The sequence below is a fragment of the Drosophila navojoa genome, chromosome 4, assembly GCF_054131105.1.
Source record: "Drosophila navojoa isolate 15081-1374.11 chromosome 4, UAZ_NAV_1.0, whole genome shotgun sequence".
Classification (NCBI taxonomy): Eukaryota; Metazoa; Arthropoda; class Insecta; order Diptera; family Drosophilidae; genus Drosophila; species Drosophila navojoa.
Window position 1 is genome coordinate 10,880,830 of NC_142892.1, and position 14,440 is coordinate 10,895,269.

Consider the following 14,440-nt stretch of genomic DNA (forward strand, 5'->3'; position numbering starts at 1 on the left):
AACAGTTTAAGGCAGCGCAGCAAACTTCTTAAGCTGCCAAAGCATTGTGGCCATAAAACAAAACAAAAAACAAACAATAATTTTATAACTTGTAAAAGTTGTTTGGTAGAAAAGTGTATTTCAATAGCTTTATGTACCTATGGCTATAAAACTAATATGTGTGTGTATATGTATATAATTAATTGAAGCCGGTCGTTAGTTACAGAATGGAATTCCATGTGACTTGGGCTCGATATCATTTTGATTCTTCAGCTACTCTGGTTTATGTGTCTGTCATTGATATGCTTTGAGTTTAGTTGTAGGTTTAGTTTACGACTGTTTACTTGTAAACAATTTGGGGAAACTTCGGCGCGTTGCCGTAGAGACCCTCCGATTCCCAAACCTGGATGTGGGAGTCCTTTGTTAAGACCACCAAGTGCTGATGCGTAGAGTAAATGATGCTGCAAGTAAAAAACCTTGTCATATGCCATCTATTTAAGCGGGTGATTCCACTCTCACCTGTGAATGGGCGCCGTGCCCGTTGTTAGTTCGCTGACGAAACTCAAATTCCAACTTGACCAGAAGCGGACGAAGCCGCCCTCCACAGCGGTGGCTATGACATTGACGCCGACGCCTTCCTTGATGTAGGAATAGCACACAGCCTGGATGCGGTCCTCGTGCACCTGATGCTGTACGTAGCGTGCGTTGACCGAGTGCAGACGGAGTATGGATTTGCCATTGGGATTGATGTTGACGTTGACAAAATCATCCAGGCTCTCCTCCGTCACCTCGAAGCATTCGTCCGCTGCGCTCTGTTTGGCCAGCGATGCTGCTGCGTTGGCATTCGTTGGCTGCTGGGGCATTGTGTGCACGGTGACTATGTCGCCCAGGGTAGGACTGATGGCCACATGCGTGATGGGCGACTGATGAATCTCCGCAGGACGTGCAATAGTGCGAACGTAGCTCCAGCTAAGGGTAAGCGATTAGTTAGTGAACCTGTTTGGCTATTGATCAACTCACTCATTGAGATCCCAAATGACGGCAATGCCGTCACGTCCAGCGGTCACAGCAATTTTAAACTCCACGGACAGTGCAATACAAGTGATCTCATCCGTGTGCCGCACCAGAAACGTGGGACCTAACCAGGTTAGGTCAGCACCGTCGCGATGGAGTGCATCGCCGTTGCAGGAGACTCCAGATGAGGACATAGAGGCAGAAGAGTTGGTGGCATGCAGATTGCCCGAGTCATCGGATGCTTCAGCACCAGATCCAGAGCCTGTGCTCTTGGTGGTCATCTTGCGAAATGCTGAATTATAGGATAGACGCAATCCACGCACATAGCTCTGACGACTCTTGGTGGTCGCGCGATGCTGGCCATCCATGCCGCTGGTGCACTTGTAGACGCTAATGCGGCCGGATTTGTGGCCAAACCAGAGCTGATTCGAGTTCACATCACAGCCACAAGCGCTGATGTCATCGAAGCTGTCGTTATATAGCAGATTCTTGGGCTTCGCTTGTGGTTTGTTCAGCGGCTGAATGCGCACAATGCGATCGTCGTAGCCCCAGGAAATCACATTATAGGTGTCGGGCTCAGCGCCCTGCATAACTGCTGCTCGCGCCGGCAAGGCATAGACCACATTCGTGTTGCTGAAGCTGACAAGATGCTCGGTGCCTGGTATTTTGTGTATGATGGCCCACGACGGCACCTTCAGCTGCGGCGAGCCCACGTAGACGCCCCACCGCAATCCCTTCACACTGGGCACAATGGGCGTGTCCACCAGAGCATAGTCCAGCGCTTTGGAGGAGGGATGTGGCGACTTGAACAGCTGCCGTGGCATCTGTCCATAGGTCTTCACCATAGTCTTGACTGCCTCGCGTTCAATGGGATCGCTAATCTCCGAGTCGAGGAAAACGGCATAGGTCTGGAAAAGGGCAAAACGATAATAATCATATATGCATGGCATATGGAAAAGTTAAGCCGCCAACTCACCGCTGGATGGAACACATTAATGGCCTCAACGGCGCTCTCGCCTGTTTGCTTATAGCCAAAAATTAGATCGATCCAGTGATGCAGCTCATTGCGAACCAGCTCGGACTCCAGCGCCTGTCGATGGATGAGCACAAAGAGACGCGGATCTCGCTGGCACCAGACGGGCAGTGTAACATCCTCAACCCTTTCGCCATTTTGACGACAGCCGAAATTGAAGCGCTCAAAATTCTCAAACATTTCAGGCAGGCAAAAGAACTCTGGTATGAGTTCCTTCACATCCGTGGAGCTGTCCTGGCTGGCCAGGCAATATGTGGTGTGCAGTGCGTGGAAAGTGCGATCCGGCAGGTCAAAGTTATTGTCTGTCATGGAGCAGAATTCGATTAGTCCAAGAGCGATTACTGGATGAATTCAAACTACCTTGATAGCGCAGAAAATAGCTGGTGAAAGGCGGCACACGCACCAGAAAGTGCAGCACGGTGCCGGAGTTTGAGTAGTGCGAGCTATAGTGATACGGCTTCAAGATCAATGAGCCCATGTTGGTATTCGTGCTTTCGATGTACTGTGAAATATGTATATACATATATTAATATATGATCGCTAATTCCCTTATTTGCTCTACTTACCGCATAGTTGTTTATGTAGTGCTGCTCGTTCTTCTCCAGCTGCACGGCAATGGGTCGCGAGAGTCGTCGAAAGTTTTGCGCTTGGCGCAGATCTAGGCACTCGGAGCTGTAGTTGGCCAGCACCCAGGGAAAGACTGGGTACTGCATGAGATCGTTGTAGGTGCGTCCAGCTATCTGATTGAGCGTCATCAAGTACTCCCAATTGGTTAGCAGGCCCTCGCGCCACTGCTGCGTTATGGCCAGCACTTTGGAGCTGTCCGGCATGGTTACAATTTTATCACAGAATACCTCGCGCATTATCTTCCAGTCGTCGGCGTTTTGCAGCGAAAAGAACAGCGATTTGTTGCTGTCCAGCAATATCTCAAAGGCCTTCTCCTGGTGCTGGTAGCGCTTCAGCCAAATTTCAGTTATGTTCGATATATCACAGTTCACATTAAAGTATTTACAACGATATGTGGCCAGAAAATAGAGCTTCAGATCGGTTATAATTATCTCGCCATCGATCTCACCGTCAACGGGCAAAAATTTTGCCGCAAAATTATAGAGTATTTGCGAATTGAGTGATATATTCAATTGCTGATCGTAGCTGGCTATCAAATAGTCCAGCGGACGCACATATTGATCCTTCTCCTCGCGCTGACCCTGCCCGGGGCAGTAGTCGTTCATAAAGAATCGCCGATCTATATCCAAATGGCAGCGCCGCAAACGTGTGTGAACACGCGATGGCCCCTCCGTGTCATCCAGCTCCCAGGAACTGCAATAAAACAGATTAGTGGACTTTATATATAAAGTGAGCCCATTCACTTACCACTCAGCACGCTCGTTGCAGTACCAGGGCGCGCCCTCGTGGGTCATCCGGCGTATTATCTCCAGCCATTTGGTGTAGGTGTTTGTGTCATCATAGTCCTTCATGTGGCACATGAGCAGTTTTCGCTCCGCATTCTATTGAGAGTTAAAAGTTAAGCAAGCTCATCAGCAATCGTACCAGTGCATCTCACCTGTAGCTCTGCCACGCGCCTGGTGGTCACCATGGAGGTCTCAATGCAGTGCTGCACGAGCGGCTCGAACTTGTAGAGCGTCTTCTCCAGCAGCTGCTTCTGCTTGGCTGCCACAGTGCTGCGATTCAGCTCCAGTCGCTCCAGTTCGTGCTCCAGGTTCCATGTGGAATCATTCTCGTTGATGCCCAGCGCCTTGCACAGATTGGGTAAATTCTCTATGGGCGGCTTCACATCCTCCATCAGGCTGAGCCACAGCAGCGCCTTGATCATCTTCACATCGCATATGATTGAGGACTGGAACTCGTCCTGGCATGTGCGCCACAGTGCGTCAACAATGTAGGCGCGCAGATCGCGGGGACGCGACGGCTGCAGACCCCAGGCAATGAAGTTGTTGCAGCGCTGATTGTTGGCTATGCCAAAGGAGACGAGCAGCTCGAACAGCGCCAGCTCCTGGCTGCTGGCCACGTAGTTGCTGCCGTTGGTCTGGCTGCCGCCTGTCGTAAAGAACTGGGTGCAGCGATCAATCAGCAGCTCCATGCGCGTCCGGCACTCCGACTGGCTGAGCGAGCAGTCGGGCAGGCTGCTGCGCAAGCGATAGCCATGGCTGCAGCCACTGCCAGTGCAGGTCTCGAAGAATAGGTTCAGCCATTGGAACTGCAACTGAGCCTGCACCGCACGGAAACTGCGCACAATCAGCGGCGGCTGTTTGTCCTGGTAGAAGGCCAGCATGTTCAAGATGTCCCACACAAGCTGTCAAAGCAGATAATCAAATTTAGATCACGGTCACAACTGATTACGAACGGCCACTCACATTGATTTGTCCCACAGATTTCAGCGCTCGCTCGCCAATGCCATTCAGCAGCTCCACAATGGACTGATCCATATTGGGCTGGCCTAGGCGCAGCGTGTAGAGCTGGTGCAGCGCCTTGACGGTGCACTGCAGCAGACCCGCCTCCACGAGGCCCAGCTGCTCATCGGGATTCTGTAAAGAGGCGTAGAGCTATGAGCATGTGACTTTAGAGAATGCCATGGGCAACCCACTTACCTGCAGATAGAGACGCAGCAGCGCCTTGAACACGCGCTGCGGTTCCGAGTTCCAGCTGCTGTTGCCCAGAGCCATCGAAATGGCCAACAAGGACTGCAGCCCGAAGCGCTGGCGTATGCCCAAAGCGACATCAGAGCTAATCATGTCTGTGAGGCTGCCATGCAGATCGCTGACCCAGGAGAGGCACGCCTCGAACATGGCCACATCGCTGCCATGAATGGTCAGCTGATTGGCCAGATGCAGCGGATAGAGCTGCTTCGAGGCAGCGACCAATTCCGCTGCAGCCAAGCGCTTGGTCAGCACAGCTAGCAGCTGAATGATGGCGGTGCGCACGGCGCAGCTGCGTTGATTGGCCAGCACCAGGAGGAATTCGATTTTCACATAATGACGCAGCACCTCATCCACGGCAGAGTCGGGCAGCAGGCATAGGAAGTCCTTGAGCAACATGAGCAGTCGCTGCTGCAGCGTCACGATGCCCAGCTGATCGTAAAAGTCGGTTTTGCGACTAGGCAGCGGCGATACGTGCGTGGCGCTTGGCGTGCTGTGGACCGGAGGTTGCCAGAGCCTCGGATGTGCATGGGCACGTCTGCGTGCGATCTTCAGTGGACTGCGTTTGGGGCTATGCTTGGGACTTTGGCTGGGGCTGGGATAGCGACGCTTGAACTTGATGCGCCAGCGTGTCGCTTCCACGGGGTTCAGCAGACGCAGTGCAGCCTTGTTGAGATTCGAGCAGTCGGCTATGAACTCCAGTTGCTCCTCCATTTCAGTGAGACCCCGTCTGTAGGCGGAGGCGGTGTCGTGCAGTCGACGCAGACGTCGTATCCGCTCCGCGCGCTCTGCATCGACCTCTTGGACTTGAGGTTGTGCCTGGCGTCGAAAGGATGTGGTCACGCGGCTTAAATTGGCGACCACCACCGAGCGTTCCTTCACTGGCATCTGCGGCGTCAGCAGAAAGTAAAAATACGTCCGATCATGCGTGACATAGCACTCGCTAGGTCTGTGAAGCAGCAGCAGCAGCTTCATCATTTCATCCAGCAGTGAAGGCGCCGGCGGAGAGCCCGCAAAGACGGCCAGAATCTGGACAAAGCACTCGGCGGCATAGGGCGATATGTGCACCGGACTGGGCGACTCGATGACATACACTTTGCACAGATTGAGCAGCGCTCGCAACAGGCCAGACTTTTGCAGCTGCTCCATGTTGAAGTCGCGCTGCGGATGCTTGTCCCGGCTGAGGGCCAGAATGCAGCGGAAGAGCATGTCCAGCACGTCGGAATGTGTGGCCCCAGAGCGATGCCAGTCCGAGTAGCGCTGCAGCACAGCGAGCAGCAGACGCGGATAGATCAGCGTGGCCGTCGTATTATCGTTCACGTGCAGCACGTCGCCCTTGCGGCCGATCACAGGCTGGGAGCAGGCATTGTTGACAATGCTGCGCAGCAGTTGCACATCCTTGGAGCAGCGCTCCGACTTGATCACATAGCCAATGAGCGCTAGGTAATCCTGACGCTGAAACTCGGTGTACAGCTGGGCATCCGAGTGGGCCAGCTGCAGCAGCAAATCCAGCGCCAAGGCTTGGGTGGTGGCTGTGCTGGAGACCTCCACAATCTGGGCGAAATCAAGAGAACGAATCAGTTAAATCTGTCATAAATTCAAATGATCTGCAGCTTACTCTGGCAAAGAGATAGAGCATGGTGGACAGGCCGCCACTGAGCAGCACCGCCGTTTGCAGCGTCTGCGGCTGATGCTGCAGCAGCTCGCCGTAGAGCATGTGGCCCTGGGGCTGTCCGTAGCACGCCATGTCCAGCTCTTGGCTGACATCGTGGCACATGACCAGATCCGGCTGCTGAGCCGTGTAGACCAAGACGCGCGCCTGTCGCAGCACCTTCATGCAGTCCGCGTGGCTGCCAAAGTTGCAGCTGGACAGCTTGCCCACTTGCACGTGTCCATAGTTTGGCTTCCAGTTGGCCACCTGACACCGGGTGAATTCGGTGAAGTCCGGCCCCATGGCTGTCAGATTGAGCATCAGATTCTGATCGTCCAGCCGACGCTTGAAGAGCACCACATTGGACAGCGCATAGCGCGGCGCGCTGCCATCGAGAGTGGAGCGCGAGGAGCTGCTGTTGCTGAGCCCATTCTTCGCGGCTATGCCCTCGCCCAGAGCCAGCATCTGGAAGCTGTGATTGCGCGAGGCAAAGCGCAGATTGTGAAAGGGCAGACTCAGGGTCTGCTGCTCCAGGCCATCGACAAAGACGCCCACTTGCAGGCCATCGGCCTGCTGCTGCAACCCAAAGACGAGGTGCGTCCATTTGTTGCGCGGCAGACGCGGCTGCTGCAGCTGCACGCTGGCGCCGTCGCTGTAGCCGCCAGCCTCGTGGCCCGCCTGGTTGCCGTTGAGCAGGTGCCTCTGGCCAAAGCTGTTGAGCAGCGCCATTTTGGTTTGCTTCAGCGCCTGACGGAAGCTGCCGCTGTTCGACTGCGACGGCAGCTCGCTGTTGGTGGCCTCCATGTGCTCCTCGACGCGTGCCGGCAACGGCTCATTGGGTCGCACCAGCTCGAGGATTAGCTGCAAATTGTGGCTGATGTAGATACTGAGCATGACGGCGCTGCTGCCCAGCGAAACGAGATGGCATCTCTAGAAGGTAGGAAGCTGGTCAGTTGAAAATGTGGAGCAAGCGGAAGGAGTCTACTCACTGTTGAGTCCTCGCCCGAGTAGCGCGTCTCATCGTCGTTCAGCTGTGCGAAGCTGCGATTCGTTTGCTGGCCCTTCACCTCCAGCCAGAGCGAGAGCGTCAGCCCCTCCGGCTGCCAGAGGCGCGTCTGCGTCACGGGCACTATGCAGGCGGCACGAGTAAACAAGGTCGTCGCCTGGCAGCGCTGATGCTGCAGGCGCACGCGCTCAATCTGCTCGCTGAGGAAGGGATCCGCAGTGATGACGATTTTCCCGTCGATCGCAATGGGAAACTCCAGCTCCATGCAGGGCTGAGCACGGCGCAGGCCGCCAGCGCAGATGTGATGCATGTGCCGCATCAGCAGCTCCACCGGCGGCTGCTTGCTGGCCAGGATGCCAAAGTAACAGTTGAGCACGTCTGGCGTATTCAGATGGCTGATGAGCTCCAATATGGATTGCTGCAGCTCTGTGGAAGTGCACCTGATGTAGGGTAATTCTATGCATGAATAATCATCGTCACTCACCTCGCAATTTGGCATCGCTGCTGCTCAGCACGGGCGCAAATCCTCGCAGCAGGCACAACGGTCCGCCCAGATAGTCGCGAATGACAAACAAGCGATTGGCCAACTGCGTGAGGCTCTCTGTCCAGCCGGCTGGCTGGCGCATGCAGATCAGCGACAGCTCCACCAGCATCTGCACCACCAGCTGGCTCAAGCCCTCGTGCATGATGTGGCTGCGATAGCGTGACGAGGGCACGAAGGGTGTCCACGATTCGTTGGCCACCGCACCGCCGCCATTCAATTCGCATTCGGATTCGCTCAGCTCAGCTATTTCGCCGTCTGCCTCGTAGCCCTCGTCGGCCGTCAGATAGAACTCCTGCTCGTTCTCGCTCAGCTCCAGCTCGCTGTCGGCGGCGCAGCTGAGCGAGGCGCGTGTGGAAAAGTAATCCGCATCCCCAATGGCGGCATCGCTCGAAGTGGGTCGCCGTCGCGGAGTGGGCGGCGTGGCCAGCGAGTTCTTGGCCGGCAGCTTAGCCGCCTGCTGTCGGGGCATCTCGACGCAGCCGCTGTTGAAGGAGCGCGCACGTGGTCGGGACTGAGCGGATGCCTCTGTGGGGCTGTTCGCCACGACGCTCGCTGGCTCGTTGTGTGTGCTCGAGAGCTCGGCGATCTTGAGCAGCGTTTGCAGCGTCTGTATGACCGCATTGTCCCGGGCATGCTGCTCGCCGTGCTCCGCCCAGTCATTGGAGGCGTTGCTCAATATGATGGCCTTCAGCTTGCGCAGGTGCTTCTGCATCTTCTCAACTGCAACGACGAAATGAGAGAGAGAGAGAACGGCCGTTGATCAGGAGAGGCGAGTTACGAGATACGAGATATGACAGCTACTATTAGATAAGAACTAGCGCGCCCTTATCTTGTGAAAACATCGACAGAGATCGCTGGAGATGACGACTTCGTCAGCGTTGGCCGAGCGCCAAAGCAAAAGTGTCGTCTGCTGCTGCCGGAGCGTGTGGAATGCTCCACTATCCATGTCAATACGTCTGTAACGTGTGCAACCACACGCACACACACGTGCACGAAGCCACACGCACACACACGCACACGTGCACACGCACACTCTCAGAGAGAGAAATTCAATCTCGTCTGAGGCCAGATGCACGCGTTGTAAGCGCTCGTATTATGGGCTAAAGTAACTCTGGGCCTGCCCGACTGACTGACTGAGTGAGTGACTAACTGACTAGCTCGACTGGCTTATAATTAACTCTTAGAGGAACCACAAAGCGCCGTTATGAGGTTTATCGCCATCGCGTCTCACCTCTTCGCTCTAAGCGCGCGTGTGTGTGTGTGTGTGTGTGGGCGTGTGTGTGTGGGTGTGTGGGTGTGAATGTGTGCGCTTTGTTCTCGCCTCATGGGCACTGCTAAGGCTTCGCGCCAGCCATAGTCAACGTCGATTGCATTGGAAACGCATTAGCCGCGGAATGTGAACAGCAACCGGCAATAGAACTGCCATAGAGCTACCGAGATGACCTGCACTGTGCCATAGAAATCAGAACTGCAAACGGGTTGAGAAACTTTCTTTACCAAGGAATACTATACAGTAAGTAAAACACAAACTTTCCTTACTAAGGCTTACTACAGGGCAATCGTAGTATTGGGAAGTTCTATACGAATTTTGGGAAATAAAATATACCATGTAAGGAATAAAAAATAAAGAAAAATATATACATATGTATGTATATATAAAAAAATAAATAAATATATACAAACATACATACATACATACATATGTATATATAAATAATTGAGTTCACTTTCGAGACCCAACATGACCCAAGCAACTCTATAAGTTCACGTTTTATCACCTTCCGCTATCTCTAGCTAATATGCCCCATTTTCTGGTAGCGTATTCTAAGCACTTGAGAGCACAATTGCTGAAACACCCACAACCAAGTTCACACTCGCTAACTCACCTTCTTCGTTTTGAAAGCCCTTGATGCATATGGCCATGGTCGCCTCGAAGAGTTTTAGCAGCAGTTTCTTGCACTCCCCATTCGGTTCGTAGAGGCAAAACAAATCTGCATCGATGTCTAAAGTGGGCTCAGGCGTCGAACGTCGCTCGGGGGAGTCCGCGCTGCCGCCGAATAGCGAGCCCACAATATTGAGCAGCTTGCTTATTAGCCCGGCAGCAGCTGCCTCATCCTCTGCCACCACGCTGGACACTGCCAGTGGCACTGATTCAACGTTGTTGTTGCTGGTGCTGTTGCTGTTGCTACTGGGTTTGCTTCCGCGTATGTCGAAGAGCACAATACTCTCGTCCGGCTGGCTAGACTGCAGGTGCTGCAGAAAGGAAGGCAGTGCCGGCTGCTCGGCGTAGTTGTTGATGATGGAGGCGTAGTCCAGGGAGGAATCGGCGTAGTCCGAGCTGGCTGCAGTCGTCGCGGAGGCTGACATCACACTGAACGGCAGCTGTACTTGCGAGACGAGCGCCTCCAATGAACTTGAGCCACGAATGGTCGGCATTGTCGGCGTCGTCGCTGGCGTTGGCGCTGCGGTTGAGGTTACGGCGACTGCGGCTTTGGGCAGCATTAGAAAACAACTTAAAGCATTGTAGTTTAGCTTGAGTATGTCAATGATTGTCTTATCGCCGTGCCGCAATTTCTCCTCCTGCTCCAGTTGCGGCTGTTGTTGTTGTTGTTGTTGTTGTTGTTGCTGCAGCTGCTGCTGCTGCTCGTCAGCGTCGTCGTCATCGTCAACCGTCATTTCCACGGGTATCGAGTAGATTTTGGCAAACTCATTGTAGAACAGTTGACTGGTCTTGAGCAGCTCATAGTTGAGCGTCCACTGGAGAGCGGTTATATAAAGAATATCGACCGGCTTGTGGCCCTCCAACAGCGACGTATTGGCCGAGTCTTCCAGCCAGAATTTCACATTCGAGCGCTTGGCACAGCGCTGCAGCAGCGCCTGGAACAATCGTGAGGCGCGATCGCTGCTATTCAGCTGCAGCTGTATAAGGCGACGGCTGAGCGCGATCTGCTCGTGGCTGTTGTCGCCCAGAAAGGCAATGTTATCGATGCCCACCTTGATGAGATCGCAGACGCCGCGCTGCAGCTCCGGCACACAGAGCAGATCCTGCATGTAGCCAATGTTCTCCTCGTTGTAGAAGGCCTTGACGAGGCGTATGTCACTCAGGTACATCACAAAAATGCTGAGGCACTCGTGGAGAATGCGATAGTTGTCCAGCTTGCAGGGCAGCTGCAGGCGCTGCAGCTTATGCACTCCAGTCGTCGTGGTCTTGCACTCACTCAGCTGTTTGTACTGCCGGAAAATGGGTAGCGCCACCTCGGCCAGAATGCCAGCGGCCAGATCATATGATAGCAAATAGGCAATATGCTTCAGGTGCTTCAGGAAGAGCAGCATCGAGCCGCTGTTCAACAATGATCGATAGCTGTCCTTATAGATGCCCAGGAGTTGCATGTGAAATGCCGGCGACTTGAGCTTCTCCTCGCAAACGGCGCAATGCTGAGGCGAGCGTTTCACGAAGATGGTGTGCAGCACATTGTAGTGGAGGAACTTGTAGGTGCACTTCTGGTAGCTGCCAGAGAGCTGGGTGGCCAGGCGCAGGCAGGTGGCATAGTTGCTCGCATTGTAGTGGCAGCAGCAGCTGCCGGTGCGGAGCAGCGAGCGCACGGTGTGCTCCTGCAGCTCCGGCACCAGATTGGGCAACAGCTGATAAAGCTTGCCCTGGAAATAACAGGTGAGCGAGCGCTCCGTGCAGTGAAGCTGGCTGTGACGCTGACGCTTGTAGCGCGGCGGCTGATGTTGCTGCTGCTGCTTGACCAAAGCGCTAGACATGCTGCTCTCCATGAGGCATTGCAGCTGCTGTTCCTGGCGCGACAGATGATCCGTGAGGCGCAGCAGCAGCTTGTAGATGTGCAGAAAGAGCAGCGAGGTGCTGTTGGTGGATGCGGCTGCCTCTTGCAGCACATCGAAGCAGGCGTCAAAGAGCTTCACGTCGATTTGATTTAGATGCTGAGGGCCGAACTCCACCAGATTGTGCAGAGTGCCAAATATAATGTAGAGCACAGCATGTGAGAGCACCGAGCTGCTGCGATTGGCAGCTAGCGCATAGAGCAGCTGGCTGCACTGGCTATTAAAGTCCAAGGAGCTGGGCTGCTGCTCGTGCATGTAGAAATTGTTGACACACTGCGCAATCAGCTGCAGCAGCTCGAACTTAATAATCTCATCATTCTTGCTACCGGGCAGCTCCGCCTCCTGCTCGCACTCATCCACACAGCTGCTGCACAAATGGCCCAGTGCAAAGTTGTGCACCGTTACACTGAGCTGCGGGTCCTGCTCAGCATCGACGCAGCGCGAGAGCAACTGAATGAGCAGCAGGGCCAATTCATCACTTGATTTACAAGCATTTCTGAATTCATTGAAGCTGCTAATAATCTCAATGGGTTGTTGTCGCTGTTGCTGTGGCTGTGGCTGTTGTTGTGGTTGGTGTTGTAGTTGGTGCTGCTGCTGCTGCTGTTGCTGACGACGCGTTTTATTGCGCTGCGAATTCAGGTGAAAGCTACTAATGAACTGTGCAATGCTGGTCAGGGGCTGCAGCGGGGCATTCTCAGCACTCCATTTGCAATTGGGAAACAGATTGATGCACAACTGGCAGAGGCTCTTCTGCGAAGCAATGTGCTGGAAAAGACAATCGCTGATAACATTAACTATGCCAAGCAGAGTCCAACTAGGCTTACCTTGATTTGCACGCGCAGCAGAAAGGCGAGCAGATGTTGACCCAAGCCATTAGTAAGAAAAGTTCTCAATGCCAAAATCTTGTTGCAATCACTGGGTGTGCTCAAAATAAGCTGCAATGAATCATATCAGAGAGTATTATATTATATATAAATATATATTTATAATTATATTAAGTATATATAAACCTGCGCTAGGTTATGCTGCTTTCGCAGCTGTTTGATGCATTTGTCTGGTTGCTCGGGTTCCTGGGAACGTTTCGCTGCGCTGATGATTTGATACACCTGCTCCAGCAAATAAGAGCACAGTTCCTCGGGCAGCTGATTGAAATTGCTGCAATGTAGAGCAATTTAATTAATATTGAATTATCTCTTATTGCATTCTACTTACCTATTAAACTGCGCATCTTGCAATGTCTGCTCGTCCACGTATTGGAAGTGATACAGCAGCTGCCAGAGCCAGTGTTCCTGCAAGTGTGTAGCTGATAATGTGAGCAAGTGCACACATTGAATTGATATCCGAGTTGCATACAAACCTTGACACTCGCCGCGTGCTTATCAACTGTCTCAGAGTCGGAGGGGTGCAGATAATGGCTCCAAAGTCTGTTCAGCGTTTGCAGCAGCAGTTGACGTTGCTCCTCCTCCAGCTGCTGCTGCTGCTCGTTGGCCATGGCAGAACGAACACACGCTCCCTGCTGTCTTCTACTGCTGCGGCTACTTCTTCGGCTGCTGTGCTGTCAGGTTCGAGCATCGGACAACGTTGTGGCCGCAATAAGCGCTGGAACAGAACTGAGCGAAAGGCTGCAAAGTGCTAGCGATTGCCTGCCAGCTGTAATTAAACAAGTAAATTACGAATATACATAAGTATTTAAGTGCATTTGTGTGTAAATGTGCGTGCGTATGCGTGGAAGAGAGACCGAGTGGAGGCGGGGGTAAATGCATCGCTTGCTTGCTGAGATTATTAGCTGCTGCAGTAGCAGCAGCAGCAGCAGCAGCAGAAAGACAGAGGCCGGTGAAGCTGATTATTTGGACGAACGACAATGGAAAACTTTTACAGTTGATGTTGTTGTTGTTGCTGATGCAGGAAAACTATTCGATTTGCTATTTATAGACAAATGCCACTGCATTCGGTTGTCAAGCGAATCCAAAGCCGGGTACTCAGTGGCATGATTTGTTTATGCCGAGGGGCGACGGGGCTGGCGGTATAGAGCACACAGAGTAAACAGCTGGCAATGATGCGTGCCTTTTACGGTTAATGTAACGGTTAATGCTCGCAAAATAGACGATAAGAGAGCCAACTAGAAGCAGGCTGCACGCGACGCCCCTCAGCGCTTGATCAATAGAAAATACATAATTAATGAATTGACCGATTGTCAATCATAAAACTTCGCTTATCGGGCGATGACAGCAGCAACACCAACATAAAATCCACAACGAAAGCCACAATTGCGATGTAAACATAAAATAAATATCAACAATTTTCACACCGAAAAAGTTGAATTTATAAACTGCGTAAATTGTTGATGACGCTGGTCATGAAATAGACACTGTGATGTATGAGTGTTTGTGTACGAATACATAGTATATAAAAGCACAAAATCAACAGACCTTGCACAAAAACAAGAAACAAAACGAAGAATTAAAAAAAAAATACCGAAAACCACAGGCAACAAAAACAATTTAATACGCCATTTTGGTTTAAGTGTAAGTTCAGTTCATTTGGTTCACAAATATCACAATTAGTTAGATTTTTTCTTGGGTATTAAAGCAATCTTTGCTCTTAGAGCGCGTATATGGTTGCATGCGTGCGTTCTATTGTTATAAACAAAAGTGTTTTGAAAACTGCTTTGTTTTTGCAGAAATCAGCTGTGGTCGATAGCTTTCTAGCG

General features: G+C 52.5%; 1 protein-coding gene across 4 annotated transcripts; it reads right to left on the reverse strand.

The window, feature by feature from the left end:
* Positions 1-80: 80 nt before the first annotated feature.
* Positions 81-14,434, reverse strand: mv (lysosomal-trafficking regulator mauve). 4 transcript variants are annotated; one of them, XM_089258969.1, is made up of 19 exons: positions 14,206-14,434; positions 13,088-13,380; positions 12,943-13,019; positions 12,741-12,885; positions 12,555-12,665; positions 9,771-12,495; positions 7,825-8,604; positions 7,324-7,766; positions 6,302-7,264; positions 4,636-6,237; positions 4,402-4,572; positions 3,591-4,340; positions 3,401-3,534; positions 2,593-3,346; positions 2,387-2,528; positions 1,970-2,328; positions 1,000-1,901; positions 499-948; positions 81-440 (listed from the first exon to the last, which is right to left on the reverse strand). In XM_089258969.1, exons 2-19 carry the CDS (start codon positions 13,220-13,222, stop codon positions 320-322), a joined length of 10,764 nt encoding a protein of 3,587 aa, XP_089115095.1. In that variant the 5' UTR covers positions 13,223-13,380; positions 14,206-14,434; the 3' UTR covers positions 81-319. The 4 variants fall into 4 exon arrangements, with proteins under 4 accessions (XP_089115095.1, XP_017955707.1, XP_089115096.1 ...); XM_018100218.3 differs by having other exon boundaries at positions 14,160-14,434; XM_089258970.1 differs by lacking the exon at positions 14,206-14,434 and adding an exon at positions 14,039-14,131.
* Between the last annotated feature and the right edge of the window lie 6 nt (positions 14,435-14,440).

Excerpts from the sequence above, each read along its gene's own strand:
- mv (XM_089258969.1), bottom strand. The coding sequence starts at position 13,222 with ATGGCCAACGAGCAGCAGCAGCAGCTGGAGGAGGAGCAACGTCAACTG. Across the intron at positions 3,535-3,590 it reads GGCGCGTGGCAGAGCTACAG|AATGCGGAGCGAAAACTGCT; the intron begins GTGAGATGCACT and ends AACTCTCAATAG. Across the intron at positions 949-999 it reads GTCATTTGGGATCTCAATGA|CTGGAGCTACGTTCGCACTA; the intron begins GTGAGTTGATCA and ends GCTTACCCTTAG.